This window comes from Rhinolophus sinicus, linkage group LG13 (assembly GCF_036562045.2).
Source record: "Rhinolophus sinicus isolate RSC01 linkage group LG13, ASM3656204v1, whole genome shotgun sequence".
Classification (NCBI taxonomy): domain Eukaryota; kingdom Metazoa; phylum Chordata; class Mammalia; order Chiroptera; family Rhinolophidae; genus Rhinolophus; species Rhinolophus sinicus.
In genome coordinates this window covers 28,998,696-29,018,463 of record NC_133762.1, presented here as the reverse complement: position 1 = coordinate 29,018,463, position 19,768 = coordinate 28,998,696, and the positions used below count along the sequence as shown (strand labels likewise).

At 37.0% G+C, this 19,768-nt stretch overlaps 1 protein-coding gene across 2 annotated transcripts in view; it reads left to right on the top strand.

The window, feature by feature from the left end:
• The window catches only part of STK4 (serine/threonine kinase 4), a 79,247-nt gene that overhangs the window by 25,718 nt on the left and 33,761 nt on the right, over nucleotides 1-19,768 (top strand). For both annotated transcript variants that reach the window (XR_012491118.1, XM_019749730.2), the window contains exon 10: nucleotides 16,679-16,836. Coding sequence is in view for 1 of the 2 variants with exons in the window: in XM_019749730.2 (XP_019605289.1) it covers nucleotides 16,679-16,836 (158 nt within the window). In the remaining variant the exon portion in view is untranslated. The remainder of the gene's footprint in view (nucleotides 1-16,678; nucleotides 16,837-19,768) is intronic.

Genomic DNA, 19,768 nt, shown 5'->3' with positions numbered 1-19,768 from the left:
AATTAAAACATATACACAATTTCATAGAATAATATTATGACCTCAACAGACCTATCACCTGGTTTCAAAAATGATTAATTCACTGCCCATCATATTTCAGACCCGCCCAAGAAAATAACAAGCTGAATTAAAGCACATCTCAGACATCATATCGTTGCTTCAGAATTGATTTTTAAACACTTAAAGCTAAAGTCTATTTGACTCAGTCTGGCTCAGGTAGTGTCTGTGTTGTGTTAGATAATTCATTTTCCTTGTATGGTCCTCAGTGCCCTAATCAGTAAAAGAATTATTGAACTTATCTATTTTCCTTGTCCCTCACAGCTCTTATAGTCCACACATTTATAAAAATCATATAACTCATGACTAATACAGAATCGAAGATTTTAGAAGTTAAAATTTGTGAAAATAAGTAGACTTTCCTCTAGTGTCTTCTTTGAACTTGTATGAAATGGTCAACCCTTGAAAATTAAAATTATAACTGTTACCCTTTATAACCTTAACAAGAAAGGATGCATACCACTGTAGTCCTTTGCATTAGTTTCGTAGAATGTAACTTTAGTTTCTATGTTTAAAGAACCTTTAACATGAAAATGAGAAGATTTGCATTCATAATTTATGTTTAGGACATCTGGGTCAAAAACTTTTCTGAACTTTTTTATACACTTTTTGATAACTGACTATATTTTAGAAATATTTTTAAAAACTTCTTACCTTAGAAAAGTTAGACATTTCATTTGCCTCTATATTCATTTACTGTATTAAAAATTATTATACGAACAGTATTATAGCAATATTAATGTACTATTAAAAAAAAGAAAGTAATTCACCTCACTCCAACAAAGAGCTCTTGTTTTGGCCATATGCCGGTATAGTTCATATACAGTAACGATTTGTCTAGGTACTCTGTTTTCTGATTATTTTCCACTTATAGGCATGTGCATTTTTCCTGTTGCTGCATAGTCCTTTTTAATATTTGTCACAGTTAACAGTGTTATTTAATCTTTACCCGTTGCCGGGCATTTTGGTTGCTTCTAATTTTTCACTATTATAAATAACTCTGCAGGAACATCTTACATATAAACTGTTCCTTCTTTTTAGTATTCCCTAGGAAAAATTTCCAGAAGCATTTGAATAATTTAATGTGTATAAATTGCTATATTGTCCTCCAAAAGGTTTGGACAACCATTTTACATTCCACAAGGGTTAATGGCAGCTATCTATTCTTATTTTACAAGTTACAAATTTTATTCATTTATCTCTTTGAACATTATAAATGTCTTTATTTTAAGTTATCTTTTAAAATTAATCTATAGTCTTGAGTTCCATGGGTCAAATCTTCTGTTTATTGTGTCTATTTCTCATGCTGTTAGATTTTTTCATAGGCTTTGTAATTTTTGTTAATGAGCTTATCTTCAATAGGAAGCATCTACTTTTGAGACCAGTTGTGTTCTTTGGGTTGTATAGGCATCATTATTGGGGCCCTAAGGGGTAGTTCTCTCCAGAGTAGTCTTTAGATTATTTCTCATTTCCCCAGTGTGTTTCCCAGCCAAGGGAATTATATTTCTAGAAGTTTATTCTTTCATCCCTTACGTGGGCAGAAACATTCCTAAGCCATGTTCTTGAGCTTGTGGGTAGAGTTGCAGCTCCTATCTTATGCTGGGAATTGAGTTCTAGCTCTCCCTTTATAGATGTGCCTTGCCTCCTATCTTTATCCCAATTCCTTGCTGAAGTTCCCACTTCAGCCTTTAAACCAGTCTATGGTTTAGTTTTTCCAGTGGGCCAGTGCTATAGGTTCCTTTCTTTCTTTTGCCATCTCCAGACTTTCCTGTCCTGGTTTTGCACACTTCAATGTTTTGGGGTTATTGTATTTTTTTTTTAAAGTCTTGAATTTCTATGTGTTTAGAACAGCAGCCTCTACTGCTTCAGTTCATTCAATTATCTTGAGCTGTCTACAGCGGTAATATTTCTATACTTTCTCTCTAAGGGAACAGGTTCAGAGAGGTTGCTATTTGCTCATGGTCACATGGCTAGAAAGTGGTAGAGCTGGGAATTGAAAGAACTCCAGAGTCTATGGAGTCCTTTCACTTTTCTGAACTGATTCGTTTTGGAAGCCAACCCTTACATTAACGGGGATTAGATCCATGATATAAAACTTAACAAAATTCATGGTAAAACCGGTGCCAGCTTCTGATGAGATTCCAGAGATACCTTTTTGTTTTTAGAAACAATTATTTATGATGTTAAATTATTTCTTTATACTCAGGAAGATAGACATTATAATTGTCAATAATCATTAATGATTAGGCACTTAATATATAGCAGGCAGTGTGCTTAATCCTTTATAAGCATTTCACATATCTTAATCAGTACAACCCTGCTGTGTGATAAATATAGCCCCCCCCCCATTTTACAGCAGCAGAAACTGATTTGCACAGAGGTTAAGTTTCTTGCTTATGATTACGTAGTGAGTAATAGAAGAGCCAAGACTTGATGCCAGATATGTCTGATTTCAAAGCTCATGCTCTTTGAATTATACTGCTCAGCAGAGCCCCTTTATTAAGTTGTTGGGGAACAGGACTAAGGCTTACAGGTCATGTGTTGGCAAGCCTCAGTCTGCAGTAATATACCTCTCCTTGCCGCTTGTTTGAATAACTGCCTGGTCTATATGTTTTCCCAGGATTTCCAGAAGCAAGGGGGCCTGCCTCTGTTGATAGGCTGATGACATTACAGCTGAGGGCGGATGTTTTGGTTGTATATATCTGAATCTACAGTGAGGAATCAGATTGCAGCTGGAGGGAGGGGATTAGAATGGGGTGAGATTTGATTGCTTTATAAGACACCTCCAGAACACCTGTAAGAACGATAGAGTTAAATGATGGCCCACAGTACTTTGAAAACCCATGTCTGGATAAAATACTACTTCAGGGATTTGGGAAGACTTCTTCTAGTTGTCCTCATAAGTGGGTGGTTTTTTTTTAGGGGGTGGGGGTTGGGGGACGAGGCGATAAGGCTGTGAAAGAACTTTGCCCCCAAGAACAGAAGGGCATATTCCTGAAGTGACATGAGAGGTTCTATGCCAGGGTTAGGAGCATTGTACTCCCTCTGGCCAGCAGAGGGAGCTCTGTAATAGGTTATGAGTTAAAATTGTGTTCCCATTTGTGCTCACAAATCCCCTTTCTATGGTAGGCTTCCTTCTAGATCAAGACCATTATGTATTTATTTGAAAACGTATTTTGAGAAACCACAGCAACTCTAGAGCAATGTCTTTATTTTATTTAGGTAGGAGATTGGCTACCTCATACTTGGCAAAGTTCAAATAAGACTGGTCAGCCAAAACGTCTCAAAATAGTTTAATCTTTTCCTCCCTCTTCCCAGATCTCAGTCGACCTTAATCAGAACTGATGGTCTCTTTCTGTACCATGCATGTAGTTTTGAAATGGTAATCACCTAAAATTACCCTAACCAAGTAACTGAATAAATTTTTTGAATAAAACTTAAAATTCTTGTGCAGAACTGACTTGGGAAAAGTTATTTTATATATCAAAATAAATATTAATACTGACAACTTATAGCTTTTCTTGCCTAGCCTTTTTGGTTTTCGTCTAATTCATTTACATGTTGACTACACCAGCGTGCAGTGCTTTCTCTGGGAATAGGCTCTCCCTTTTTCCTTTTTTTCCTTCCTTTTTGTCTTTTTGTTACTGATTTGCAGTAGTTATTTATATATGGGGTACAAATTTTTTGTCAGTTATAAGCATTGTAAATATTTTCTCCCAGCTTATGACTTGTACTTTTAATTTTGTAGGGTCTTTTCTTAAAAAGTAACTTTCATTTTCATGAAGTCACATTTATCTGAGTTTTCTTATACAGTATGCTTTTTGTGTCTTCTTTAAGAAATTCTTTGCTACCCAGATACCTGAAAAATAGTCTCCTATTTTTTCCCTAAAAGTTTTAAAGTTTTACTCTTTACACGTAGGACTTTCTTTAATATATCAGAAATTTGTTTTGGTTTACAATATGAGCTGTAGTCATCTAATTTTACTTTCTCCATATGAAAGACTTGCTTTCTTCATTCAGGTCTTTGGTTCTGTTATCTTTAGGCCTTCATAGACCATCTATCTAAAATAAATTCCCCTTTCCCATCTTTTCTTTCAACACAAATTACTACTTGAAATTTATCATTCTTCCATATAAAATTTACCATCAGTGTATCAAATTTTGTAAAACACCACTGGGATTTTTTTCACTGAATTGCATCGCATATGTACATTTGTTAGAATTGCCATCTTTATGATGTCAGTTCTTCCTGTTCGTGAACATGGTTTATCTTTCCATCTATTTGGCTCATTTTTTCAATCCTCAGATAATTACAATTTTATCCACAAAGATGTTTTAGATCTTTTTGTTAAATTGATTTTTATGGATTGTTTTATTTGTTGTAATAGGTTTTCTGGATTTTTTTTTTTAAATAAAGACAGTCTTATTGTCTGTGAATTACAATCTTAATTGTTTTCCTTTCGATCTTTATCCTGACATATTTTTCTGTCTTACTAAGACCTCCAAGACGGTGTTGAATAATAGAGGTGATAGTGGACAGTCTTGTCTTATTCCTCACCTTAAAGAAAATTCTTCTAATGTTTCACTATCAGTAAGTCTGATTTTGCAGCAGGATTTGGTATAGATATCCAGTGTCAGGTTTAAGATGCTCTTATCTATTTCTAATTTAAGAGATTTAATTTTTAAATTAAAGTTGTTAAATTTATGTTTTTTTGAGTTGAACACTTAGATATTTCATTTTCTTGCTTACTGATATATTCAGTTAACATTGTAATATTTCCTCTAAGTTCTGTTTTAGCTTCATCCCATAAGCTTCGTATATAAACATTATACATATATGCTTTGTTCTTTTTACATATTTCTTTTTCAACCCATGAATTATTCAGAAGTGCTTTTTAAAAAAAAACCAAACGTATGAATTTTAAAAACTTCTTATTTTTAATTTTCAATTTCAGAGAATTGTGGTTAAAGAACATGGTCTATGTGATATGAGTTCTTTGGTATTTTCTTGAGACATTTGTGTCCTAGCACGTCAGTAGTATTGTTTGTGATATTGGTATTTTGTGTTATCAAGGCTCACAAGTGTGATGATAAACAGACAAACTTTTACAGCCAGTTAGCCTGGTTGATTAAAGGATAAAGTAAATGTAGTAAAATGCTAACATTTGAGGAATCTGGGTGAAGGGTAGTCATTATAACACTGCTGGTTTTTTGTACATGTGGAATTATGTCAACATAATACATTAAATGATTGTTAATCTATGATTTTCAGTTTTTAGAACTAAGCCTCAAGAGGCTAATTTGGGATGGTTCATAAGTTGAAAGAGTTTCCTAGGAAAATGATATCTTGAGGTTGTTGGTTTTTACTAACTGATTTAGGTATTATTTCTGTCATTAATATTGATAGAAACGTGTGCTTCAGAAAATCAAGCCTATCACTGAGGTTTAGGAAAAATGTTAATTGTTGGTAGATGTGATTCAAAGTGATATATTGGGCACTGAAAACCATTAGTGGTGTTGTGAAAATAAGACAATTTTGTAGATATTGTCTTCTGTGCATTTTATATTAAATTATATGTGGGCTTTTTTGGTGTGACTTAATATACAGAAAAATGCTTTCACCATTCCATTCTCAAGCAAATACCCTTTTTTAAAGGAAGAGAATTTCTTCTGTGTTTTACTTGATCATTATCTAACAAGGAGTTAATATTTAGGAGCTAACATGAGAACTTCTAGTTCTATACTAGAAGTATAGAACGAATTTAAGCTTTCAAAACATTTTAAAATGTTTGGGTAAAGTACATATTATCGTACTTTAATACAATTTTAAAATCTATTTGAAAGCAAAAAAAAGATTATTTTTTTTCAGAGGCAGCGATAACACATCTTGGAGCAACTGAGATTCCCTAAATTTGTAGGTTAGCAGTTAAATGCTTTTGCCTCAGATGAGGAGATGACAGGCCAAAGGATGGCCACTTGGAATAATATGTACCGCTGCTACTAAAGATTTGACATGGAGCATTTCTCCCTCCCAAGGCTCATTGGCTAGGATGTCCTGGCTTACTTGTCTGTGCCGCATTCCCAAGAGACGCATAGCAGCCAGGTTCCCTCTCCTTGTCTCCAGGCTTATTAAGGGGAAGCAGAACTTGGATTACTAAATTGAAAGGTTGTTCCCACTGACTCAAGCCTTTCAAATTAGACTCAGTGAACGATTAATTAAAGGGAACGAGTGGATGGTTTCTCTTTAATACTTGCACTCCATTCATAAATTTCTAATTTTTTTCTAGAGCAGTAGCTGCATGAATCTCTTTGAAATAGAATTTTAAAGCATAGTGGCATAGTTAAGTTAGGGCAACGCAGCAGCATGTTTTAGGTAAATTATTGTGATTGTATTATGTGGTAAAAACATTATGTATTTATAGCTCACCAGAAAGTACTCAGTCTCATGAAAACATCTATTGTTGCTGTGAGTTTCCTCATGTTAAAACCAAAGTCCAGGCTCTTGCTGAAATGTTTTTATTTCACCACCACACATCAGATACTAATTTCAGAGCTGCAGAAGATGGAAATTCTTGACTCGCAGCCTATTTTCTTTCCACCTGCAGTTGTTTGAAAGGGACTGTTATAACATTGCCTCCCTTGTGTGTTATCTCTCTCATTCTCTCTGACTCAGATGATAGCATTTGCAAGGACAGTAAATAGGACATAAAGTGCTGCAGGTATTTTAACACTTCTTTCACCACAATAGCCTTACTGTTCATTTTCTGATCCCCAAGATGTTTAAAACTATCATGAGAGAATATTAAGTGTTCATGTACCCATGCCACTCAGAATCAGCTTCATACGAGAGTTTCAGATAGCATTAGTGTAGTTATACATACCAAAGCTAAAACTTAAAACATTCGGATTTGTTAGAATCATATCTCTGGGTAAGAGCGAGGGAAAGAAAAAGGAATAGTGGGAAGAACAGTAATTTTTGGAATCAGAGTCTTTGGTTTGAAACTTGGCTCAGAGTCTTATGGACTGAGTCACCTTGGGCAAGCTATTTCCTTTTGAGGTTCAGTTTCTTAGTCTGAAAAAAACGGGGCATAAAAGTTTCTACTTTGTAGGATTAAGATGATAGGAGATAATGTATGTTAAATACTTACCATATAAATGCTCAAAAATGGTAGGCAGCAGAATAATTATATGAGTCTTTTAATCTGGACAGTGGCTTTTTTTAATTGGACCCAGAATTTCCTTGAACCAGAGCTATTTTTCTGCATCTTGATTTCTTTTCTCTTGCTAGCTAGGCTTTTACTTCTTACTCTTGGTACTAATGGTGTTTTGTAAGTGTCACCTCTATGTCGGAGCACTGGCAGGAAAATGGTTGGTCTAAAGGAAGGTCACTTGTCAGTTTCAGTTATGTATTTTAAAATGTGCTGGGGAGAGAGAGATCTTGTGTGTGCGTGTGTGTGTGTGTGTGTGTGTGTGTGTGTGTTTCACATTCCTTGGAAATAAGATGATAGATGTTTTGAAACTCTGTTAAATAGCTCAAAATACAAGATGGCTGATTTTAAAGAAGGCTGGACTTTGGATCCACATGAGCCTTCCTTTGTAGAGTTTCAACCTCTTATCTTAATACTGTGGAACGTATTACTGACTGGAATTTTTTCTATCCCTGAAAGATAATCGCTGTGGTTCACGGGGTATTTATCAGAAGCTCCCTCTTGGGTGAGATTTACAATAGAAGAGCAGACGGCCTGGTCCTTAGACTTTTCTCACAGTTGCACAAATAATTCAAGGCCATCATGCCAGAGTGGAGACTAAATCCTAATTGTTTATGCAGTTTTTCTAATTGTGTCCAGATGTTGGGCCCACTTTTATCTTTGGAAACCATTAACATTCTTGATTCTTTTGGGATGAGCCAAAAAGCACAGACTCTTGGTGCCTGAAAATTCATTCAAAACACCCTGCCAGACCACATGTTAGGATATGAAAGTACCAGATCTCAGTGTAACTTGGGTGAAGGGCTTAAGACCTATATTTTTGAGAAGATAAGATGTGCCATCATAGTTCAGTCATTAAAAGGAGAGCCAACAGTAGCAATGGGGAAAATATATTTTCCAAGAGAGGGCAGTAGTATGAAAGTAATGAAAAGCAAAAGAAAATGAGCCCCAAAAGATGTACTTTGGCTCTTATGCCTAAGAGGCAGATGAATCAGTTTTGATCAGTTCGGGGAATATATTTCTCTGGTGCTCTAAGCTATTTTGACCTGCTTACTCTTTCTTGTTGAGCAAAAAAATGGAGATGCATTTTGATAAATTTGAATGGATCTATAAAGAGAAAGTAAATGATTGTCTTATTTATGTTCTAACATATCACTTGGAATCAGTATTTGTTAAAAATAATTATGTAATACCAACCAAGAAGTACTTATTAGGTAGTCACTATATGTCATGACTGTGTAGTGTACAAAAACCAACTGAGACATTTGCTGCTGACTAGGAATTTATAGGTTAAAAGGGGAAGGTAACAGTGGTAATTACCATTATCTAATATTTATGGAGTGCCTGCTTTACTATAACTGTCTTTTCTAATTCCTTATATGTATGGAGCATCACCTGGGTGCTTTGGGTAGTGGTATTTGATGATGACCCAAGTTCGTTAAGGCTATAGGACATCTACATATGAAGGTAATATAATGCCTGGCCAAATGCTGGGTAAGCAGTATAGAAAAGTGTTGAAGGATTTGTAAGAAGAAAAGCAAAGACTTAGACATACAGAAAGTCTAGGGGTGCGTTTTCCAGGCAAGAGCAATGTCAGAAAAAAAGAAGAAAAAAAAAAGAATATTCAGTTTGGCTGACGTGGGTGTTGACTGGATATTGGAGAACGTTGAATGCCAAAGTAAGGAGTTTGAACTTGATTCTTTTGGTGATAGTGTAGTATAGAGACACTTTGATCAGAAAAGTGATATAACAAAGTGGTTTTTTTAGGAGAGTCACGTTGGATGATAAGACACGTTGGATGTTGTTTGAAAAGACAAAAAAAGGTGAGACTGGTTAGGAAATTGTTGCAATAACAAAGGTATGGCTCATTCTCACCTGTACACCTTTTGTATCATTGTAGATGTGCTCTCTCTATTCCTCTACTTAGTAATCCTTTGAAATTTGGATTTAGATCTCTTTGAATACACTTATGGCAGCTCACTAGACTTAAAGAACGAGAGCACCGTTGCCAGAAGTCAAGTCAAGTCACCTAGAGGCAATGACCAAAACTGGTTAACTGGCAGAGTTATTTAAGTTGGGCTCTAGGGAATCTTAAAACTTACAATTCCAGTAATTCTGAGTGGTTTTAAAGCACATTCAAAGGAATATTTATGGCCACACACAGCAACTTGAATAATAACTGTGTAATTAAATGAGTTCATACATGTAGGTGCCCAGCAAGAAAAACAAAACCAAAAACCACACACACACAATAAATGGTAGATTGAAAAACAAAACAAGCAACCCTATATGATAAGGCATATTATTCCAAGGAAGGAAAAAAAGTTTTGCAGGATTACTCAAGTTTTTTTTTCTTGCAAATATTCATGTGTGAAACCAAGAAGAAAATGCAGACTCTGCCCAGTTCTCCAGTTTAAACAGAATTAATTACTATTAAGGGAGAAAAGAGTTATTGTAGAAATTAAGGTTTACTTAGTGACAATCTTAAAAAGGAATGTTTCAAATGAAAGGGCATAAAGTTTAATGTCTAGTAGATGGTCCTTCCAAAAGAAAAGATGGGCTTCAGACTTTGTTCAAGCTCCTTCCCAGTTATGACATCCTTAGCATAGTGTTGTAGCTTATACGAATCCAGAAATAAGAGTAAGTAGTAGAGGAAAGAGTCCCGCTCTTTTGTTTTTTTTAATTGAATTATTGATATATAATTTACATACCATATAATCCACTCATTAAAGTGTGCAATTCAGTGGTTTTTAGTTTACTTACAGGATTGTGCAGCCATCACCATAGTCTAGTTGTAAAAAATTTATAATTTTTAAATTGAGATATTATTCACATATCATAAAATTCACCATTTTAATGTTATAATTCTGGGTTTTTGGGGTGGTGTTTTTTTTTTAGTGTATCAACAAGGTTATGCAACCATAACCACTATCAAATTCCAGACATTTTCATTACCCCCCAAAAGAAACCACAGTCCTGTTAGCAGTCACCTCTCATTCCCCCTTCCCCTTATCCCCAAGCAACTATTAATCTGCTTTCTGTCTCTTGGGATTTGCCTATTCTGGGCATTTTATAGAAATGGAATCATACAAAATATGACCTTTGGGTCTGGCTTTTTTTACTGGCTTTTTTTAATGTTTTCAAATTTTATCCGTTTCGTAGCATATATCAGTACATTATTCCTTTATATGACTGAATAATATTCCATTGTATGGATACACACCCTATTTTGTTTACAACCTAGTTTTGGAACACTTTCATCACCCTAAAAAGAAACGCTGTATCCATTAGCAGTCATTTGCTATCACACCCACTCACTCCCACCCCCAGCCCTGGGAAACCACTAATCTTTCTGTCCACAGATTTGTTTATTCTGAACATTTGATATAAATAGAGTCATAGAATATGTGGTCTTTCCTGACTGGCTTCCTTCATTTAGCGTAATATTGATTGAGGTTCATCCACGCTGTATCATGTATCAGTGTTTCATTCCATTTTATTGCTGAATAATATTCCACTGTGTGGATATGCCACATTTTATTTATCCATTCATTAGTTGATAGACATTTGGGTCCTTTTGCTTTTACATAGCATTTTTTCAAAGAAAAATAAATATCGTCTACAGTTGCTTATGAATTCACCCCTTTGTCTGTGGGCTTGGACAGAGTGTCCATTTAGCTTGCCAGGTGCTGCTTACAAAATAAAACGGGCCAGTCCCAGTATAGGAATTCATGCATTTTCTACATCAGATAAAAGAATCACAGCAAGATGTGGCTGTTTTCAAAGTTTGACTTTTCTGCTCAGTTCCATTCTCCCTATGGCTTCAGGTTTCTGGTATTATCATTCAACTGAACGTCTTCATTTCCTGGGATCCACCTGAAAAACTACCCTAGCTCACACTGGAACAAAAACTCCACCAGCCAGCCGAAGCCCCAGGGATGGCACTGGCTTTAATCAGCTTGGAATGATTCTCTTCTGCTTTCAGTACCGACAGGCTGTTGTCCAGCACACTTGATCATCTAGCTGAAAAGTGCTGAAAGAAAAGTTCAAAGATAAGGTTACTGGGAAAATTCCATTCCCTGCCCCCCACCCCACTCTTTCCGCACTCAACTTTATGGCAGTTCTGACATGTCAAGAATTTTCATTTTGATGTTAGAGAATTTGCAATATGAGATGCAGCCCCTCAGACTTAAAACCTGATCATGAGGGTTCATAGTCTATCCTTGATGGTAACTATGAAATATTAGGCACAATTCTCCCTTGTAAGGTAGAAATAATAATATATACCTCGAAAGATTTGAGGCTGAAGTGAAATCGCACATTGTCTAGCCCTTGGTAAGTGCCTAGTAAATGCAAGGTCTCTTCCCTCCGACTTAGTTACATGGTGGTCATGACATTTGGATGAGAACATTACGTGAAAGCACCTGGTAAAAAGCCGGAAACTTAGAAGGTATTCCATAAATGTCAGTTGAATTTGAACTTGAGGTCCCAAAGAATGGAACTCTTTTTATTGATAGAGTGGGGTGCGTGAGTGAGGGAAAGAGAGACAGCCAGACACTGTGTCAGTTAGTTTTTGCTGCTCCCGCTCACAACCAGCTCCACTCTTAGCAGTCAGCTTGGTGCAGTAGTAGCTGGGGCCGCTGATCTATGAAGGCCTCAGCTAAGACAATGTGTTGACTAGGGCCTCTCTCCACCTGGTATTTCACCATCACACAGGCTCACCCAGGTTCCTTTACCTGGTAGTAGGATGCACAAGTACTTGTAGTGTATTTGCTGTTGTCTCAACAGCCAAACCAGGTCACATGGCCAGGCCCAGAGTCATTGTGGGCGGGCAGTACTAACGAGCAAGGGTACCAGGAAGAAATAATTGTGGCCACTTTTACAGTCTGCCTTAGATACTGATTATGATAACAATACAGATCTGTTTACTGAGAATTATTATTGGTCTATGAAGTCAGACTGAGAACAGGTGCTATAATTTCACCAGTGAAAACTTATTTATTGAAAAAGACAAAGAATAACTGGTGATTTACCTCCAACAATATTAGAAATCTTTAACTGCGTTGGGAGGGGCTATTGTCATCAAATAAGAGAACTCAAATATAAATAAAGCAGGTGTTCTCATTTTCTCTTCTACACAGTGATAGAAGTTAGACAAATGATCATACTCTAGCTTAACAGACATTCCTTTGATTTTTATGCCGTGTTTTAGAATTAGACCACAGAAAAGTTATCTTTAGTGTTTCATCCCTGGTTTAAAGACCCAACTTTCTGAAATCTACCTGTATTGGACCTGAAAGGAATTAATGAAGCATCATAGGAATATACAGTACCCGTTATATAATTTTTATTTTTGGATGTGATACTGTCTTTAAAAAAAATAATGTCTTTATGGTTTATGTACCAATTCCACAGGAGATTGTATCTTAACTTACCTGTTATGTCTATCTAGAAGTTGTCATTTTTATTGATGAACTCATTTCAGTCATTTTCATTTCTCTGTGCATATGTAAAGATGGATGGATAAACAGACATGAAATGACAGAAGTAATGAGTGGTTGGTGCATGATATATGCAGCCTACTCTCAAACATTCAGTGTGTATTTTCTAAGAAAGAAGATACTCTGTTTTGTGTGTATTTCCTAAGAAAGATGATACTCTCTTCTGTTACCATTATACAGTTGTCAAGTGGTGATTTTTTTCTAAAGAAGAGTTTTTCCCTTCTCTCCCCAACCTTCTTCACTTTCAGATTCTTACTCTGAGCTCGTGCATTCTTTTTATTCATTGTATTCTTTATGATGCTCAGTGTCCCAAAATTTACAAATGAGAGCCCCTCAAGGTGACTCCTGTATCCTGTTGATATGTCCCCATCAGTTTTTGAGTACTTGCTTGCTTTTTTTGACACAAAAAGATGTTCCAGGCCCACCTTGTACTTTTTCTGCCCAAGACCTGGAATTAGCTGTTTCCCTTAAGAAGCCTTAGTTCCTTTGAGTGGGGGCTGGTGTTCAGAAACCAAGATCTGAGGACTAGCTGTGCTCATTGGTGATAGGGTGTTACTGTTTCAAGGCCTTTAATGAAAAAAGCTCAGAATTTTTTTTTAAATAAACCATGAGTTCATGTTAATACTTGCAGTTCAAATATACCACCACAGGATTTTTCTGTACCTTCACGGTTCATATTTTGATGTTTAGATATTGCCAGATCCCCTCCGTAGGGCTTGTACTATTTTGCACTCCATTTCAGCAGGTGTATGAGCCTTATCAACAAATAGTGTGGTCGAGCTTTTGCATTTTTGCCAATCTGAAATGTAAGAAATCGCATCTCTAAGTAGTTTTGATTTGAGTTTCTCTTATTATTGGTGAACCTAATCATTTTTTATTTTTTTTTATGTTTAAGGACTGGATATTTTTGTGCATATACTATCTTTTCAGGTCTTTGACCCATTTTTCTTTTTTCTTTCTTTTTTTTTTTTTTTTTTTTTTTTTGGCAGAACTCTTTATGTATTTAAGAGCTTATCTGCCTGATATATAAAGAACTCCTCATTTTTTAAAATTCTTTAAAAAATATGGGGTATTGGTTGCAAATGTTTTCTTCCAGTTCCTCATTTGTCTTGGCTTATAGTGTATGTGTGCTTGAGTTTTAAAATTTTGTGATGTTTTCTTCACACAAAAGGTTTTCATCTATCCGTTTTTTATTGCATCTGGGTTTTTGCTGTTGTGAGAAAGCCTTCTCCACACCCAGGTTTTAAATGTATTCACAGATGCTTTCTTCAAGTGCTTACGGTTTCCACTTTTACAATTAGCACTCATCCATTTGGAGTTTTCCTGGTTTAAGGTATGACGTGTGGATCCAATTTAATCTTTGTCCAAATAGCTGTCCAGTTTTTTTTTTGGATAGCCATTTGGGCTTTGTATTTTGTTTACAGTTTTTCTGTTCTGTTCAGCCAATCGGGGTATCTAGTAAGGAAAGTTTGTATAAAAGTACACTGTATACTTTATATGTCAGCAATTGGTAGCACTTTCACTGTTGCTTGGCTCAAGGAGGCTCTCTAAACACTCCTTTTTATGCGTAGGATGATTGTGGGCTTGCTCCAGTTGGAGGTCCCAGCGAGGAGCCTGATCAAAAGGACTTAGTTAGCTTCCTGACTTGTTGGCAAATCCAAAACACTCCCCATTTTCACAAGTTTTATTTTGTTGTAGTTCTTTCAAAACTATATTATGAAATACCTTAAATTTAATTTAAAAATTAAACACAATAAGCATGAAAAGCACTTAACATTTTGTGCCTAGAACAAAAACATTCAGCACATAATCATTGACCTGTCCGCGCCGGCCCGGTGGCTCAGGCGGTTGGAGCTCCATGCTCCTAACTCCGAAGGCTGCTGGTTCGATTCCCACATGGGCCATTGGGCTCTCAACCACAAGGTTGCCAGTTCAACTCCTCAAGTCCCGCAAGGGATGGTGGGCTCTGCCCCCTGCAACTAAGATTGAACACGGCACCTTGAGCTGAGCTGCTTCCCAAATGGCTCAGTTGGTTGGAGTGCGTCCTCTCAACCACAGGGTTGCCGGTTCGAGTCCCACAAGGGATGGTGGGCAGTGCCCCCTGCAACTATCAACACAACTGGACCTGGAGCTGAGCTACGCCCTCCACAACTAAGATTGAAAGAAAAACAACTTGACTTTGAAAAAGTCCTGGAAGTACACACTGTTCCCCAATAAAGTCCTGTTCCCCTTCCCCAATAAATCTTAAAAAAAAAAAAAAAAAAAATCGTTGACCTGTCTGAGAGCAAACATTGTATTTAATCCCTAATAAGTGAAGAGGTAACAAACAGTGAAGTAAGCTATTGGCAGCATCCGGAAGTGGGCGGGTCTGGGATTGGCCGCCTTTGAACTTCGCAATGGAGATAGTGAGTAAGATGACAAATATTTGAGAGGCAGTCAAGGTGCTGGCCTGCAGCTGGACTAAGCAAGTGTCAGGAGATAAGATTGTGTGGAACAAGGGTGCCTGGAGAGAAAGAAACACTGCTGTTCTTTAGCTTCTAGACCCCCTCCCATCCACTTCTTAAGGCTCTGAACCTTCAGGTCTTTTTTTCCTAGTTACTAGGGAAAAGGGCAGTATAAACCCACATGTTCAAGGAAAGCACTAAGTAAACACTGTACTTCCCAGTGCTAGACTACTGGTCACAAGTACAAAGCTACTTCAACATGTGAAATAGGTACATTCAGCTCCCTAGGTTTTTAAGTCATGCCAGGTCAAATAATTCTTTTTGCCATTCTTACTAGTTGTAACTGTAACCTCTATTGTGTGCTCTCTTATATGGTAACTGCTGTTAGGTAACTGCTGATTCTGCCCTGCTGTGTAACTGCTGCTGCTTTTCTTAAGGGATCCTTTGAAGCTCAGCCTAAGCCCTCCTCTACCAGTTTTCCCTAATCAGCCAGCTTGCAAGATTTCTCCATCTTCTGGGCACATGTAGCTGTTATAATCAGTTCTATTTAATACTTATCCTGTCCTATCGTCTGTTAAAAAATGTTTAGAAGAAGTAAATAAAATCACCTGAAATCCTACTCTCAGAGACAAATCCTGTTAACGTTTTGGTATATTTTTTCGGTCCTTTTTTCCCCTCTCCTGTATGTGATTTTACAGAGTTGATATCATACTGTATATGTAATATTGTATCCTATTTTTCCCCTTAAGTTTCTATTAAACCATTTGTAAATAGTATTTGAAAAGTTATATGCCATGTTTCCCCGAAAATAAGACCTAACCGGACAATAAGCCCTCGCCTGATTTTTCAGGATGACATCCCCTGAACATAAGCCCTAATGCGTCTTTTGGAGCAAACCTTAATATAAGATCTGGTCTTATTTTCAGGGAAACACAGTAGTATTTCATGGAGTGGATTGTGATTTACTTGTGTTTTCTTTTTCATGCATATTTTTCTCATTAATCCAGGTAGATTATCAAAGGAAGTCACACTGTATCATCCCCCTTTCCTGCTGCAATGCCGGTGGAGAATAGTGTATATAAAGATGATTAATGAATATTTTTGCTTGTTCCTGTTTTTAGTCTAATATAATAGGAACTGTTTGCTATAGGGGACCCAAAAATATAACTTGCAGCTTACTCAGAGTCATTGCATCACCCAGATCTTTCCATCTAGAAAAAGGGACCCTGAGGAAATCTTTGTGTGTGTTTTAGTGAGGCAATGAATCCTCTGAAATTCAGTGAGAAGTATTTTGTGTAAGCATTTGTGTATTTTCCTGTAGTTTTCATTAGATTCTTGGAGGAGTCCTTACCTAGCGAAAAGAGCCATTGATCCAGAGGCTATAACCCATCCGGCGATAGCTCCATTTATGAAACATGTCTGAAATCTAGGATATTATAGTTCACCTTTTATTTTTCTTCGTTTACAGGGAGGGATGAGACCATGCAGCCTGCAAAACCATCTTTCCTTGAGTACTTTGAACAGAAAGAAAAGGAAAATCAGATCAACAGCTTTGGCAAGAGTGTCCCTGGCCAACTGAAGAACTCTTCAGATTGGAAAGTGCCCCAGGATGGAGACTATGAGTTTGTAAGTAGTGTTGGAAGTAAATGGTTATGTCTGCTGGGGAAAGTTATTTGAAATATCACACACCCAATTCTGTCATTTCACGGAAAGTGCCTGAGCATTTGCTTGTGTAGTTCTAGTCTCCTCTCACCACCCCTGGCAGCAGCTCCCGGGCTGAGGGCCTCATGACTTTGAGACGACAATATTTTGACTGACATTTGAGCAGGTCTGGGCCTCCCAACTGGTGGCATCTTTTTTGCTTGAAAAATCCTTTATTCACTTGCCGTTTTGCTTTCTGTCGAGTTTGAAATTGTTAATGGTAAAAGAAATATTCAGTCATTAAACAAAGATGCCTTGTCTTTAATAGCTTATTGGGGATTGTGATTTTATATTTAAGAATTAGACTGGAGGACAAATAATGCTGTTTTATAGTGTCTTTGTCATTTTGCTAACTATTATCCTAACTTTAGGCTCTCTGAGAGGATTATTCTGAATCTTGCCTGGGGATGAATGTTAAGCTGTTCCAAAGTTTCTTATGAAAAACTGGGTGTGTTTTTCCTTTCTCTGCTATGGAACATTTCTCCCTCAGCCACAGACACTTGTTAATGTTCACAGCGACTTAATGAGTTGAGGCAATAAAAAATTTTGGGGGAAAAAGTAAGCTAAGGAGTCAGCATTCCTTTTCGGAATATTTTTAGAAAAGAATTTTCTTTTTAGGAATATTTAATTTTTACCTTCTTAAATTTTCTCCCTATTCTGTTGTTTGCAAGAGCTTAATTTGGGCGTTGTATTTGCATTCTGGGAGGCCTTTCTAGTCCTGGCTTTCTACTATCCTCTTGACTGACCTTGAGGAAATGATGTCATTCTTCCATAACCTAAGTTCTACTTTTGTGGAGTGGCAAGAACATCACAGTTTATACAGCTAATGACAGATCTTTTGAGGACCAGAGTAACTCATCTCAGGTTATTTAACCAGTCACTAAAACCATGTTATAGAACCCAAGTTCATTTGTCTCATCATCTGTTTGTTCATTTCCTTTATTTATTCATCATCTGTTATCATCATCTATTTGTTTACTCATTTATTTATTAGTTTTTTGAGCACCAATAAGTGCGTGACACTTTTCTAGGAATATTGTAGTGAATCGAACAGCCTAAAATCCATCCCTCGCAGAGGTTTCATTCTAGAAGATGGAAAATAAGTATATTTAGTGTGTGATAGTGGTAAGTGTTGTAGAAAATACGAAGCAGGAAAAGGAGATTGACAGGTGGGGTGCAGGAGAGAGGGCGAGAGAGAGATTGAGAGAAAATGTGTAGCCATTTAAAATAATGCGTTAAGGACGTTCTCTTTGATAAGAAGGTGAGGGCCTGAACTACGTGACTATCCAGAGGAGGAGCTTTTAGGTAGCTGGAATAGCACATGTAAAGGTCCTGAACTTGTTTAGTGTATAATATTTGCAGAACAGTGAAGAGAATGGTGTGTCTGGAATGGGATCAGGGGGTTATGTAGCAGGAAATGAGATCAGAGACGTCATGAACAGCCAGAGAAGGTAGGGCTTTTTGTGTCATAGCAAGGATTTTAGCTTTTACTCTGAGTGAAATGGAAAGCTGTTGGCAAGATGTGACTTGATACTACTATATGTTTTAAAAGGATTATTCTAGTTGCCATAGTAGAACACTTTAGGGAGACTAGATTTTTCTGAACACAGGTGTGGTGCTGTTGTCTACTATACAAAGGAGGCCGAATATGAGGCACATCTGCTGCCATTCCTCTCTTCTAGGTCTTTGCCATTCATGTTTTCCACAGAGGCAGGATTCAGCTGCAGAATCCTTAGCACAGTGTTGCCGGCTGCCACTGTTAGAGTAGACTCATGAGATCTGAATTATTATGCTTGCTCTTCCGTGTTGCCTGTGTAATTGTCCTCATATTTGTAAGGCCTGATTTTCTCAGTGAGTCTTTAGGCAAAGCTGAAATAACTTCTGGGTCCCGAATCACTCGTCATTGTGACAGAATGCTTCAGAGTCCTAAAATCGGTAGTCCTAGTTCCAGTATCTTTATTTTTTTTTAATGTTATAGAATTTCCTGATCCTGAAATTCGTCCTTTTAATCTAATCATTAATTTTTGGGTCAGTAGTTGCAATGGTGGAACAATTCACCTCTCTGCCATAGTTTTCCCATACTAAATTATTGGCAGATAACTTGTTTCAACGGGAAAGCTACTTATGCAAAGGGGCTTTAGTATTCGGTCTTTGGAGATTTTTCTTTTGGAAGTCGCTGGCTGCTGGAGGGAGTGGGTCCATGAGCGCGGTGAACAGGTTAGCACGTGGCCCAACCTGTATTTCTCCTGGCCCATCTACACCAGAGATTATAAACTGGCGGAATCCCATTAACAGAAATTTTTGTGTGACCTATCCAGTGTTGAAAAATTTTGTAATTAGTTGCTTCTGTTTAAAAATTGAGAGCTTCTAAATAAAATGTTGGATCTCAGCTCTTTTTTTGACAACTTGGAAGTTCTAGCCATCATAGACCTGCATTACTGGATGCCGGTTGTCTGGAGCTGAATAGCAGCTGCCTTCTGGGGTATGACCTCAGTATGGGCCTGCTCCATTCATTGGTATAAACTGTCTGACCTGTCAGGCATTGAGGGGCATTTGATGTTGGGACTCTTGCTCTAAATCATTTGGATTTGTCTGTGTTCACGTTGGGCCTGAGCCAACCCATCCTGACACAGACAATTTTACTCTATTTTTACCTTCAGAATTTCCAGAGAATTCATTTTTAAATTCTCTTTTAAACTAAGCAGCAAAAGAGAATTTAGGTAGAGTGTACATGAGCTGCTATTCCAAAAAGTAGCAACGATCAAATGAAGACTCTTTTTAATGCCTTGATATTGTTGCTATATAGCTCTTACCTTAATCCTAAATCAAGCGTTTGAAGTCATAGGCTAAAATTGTG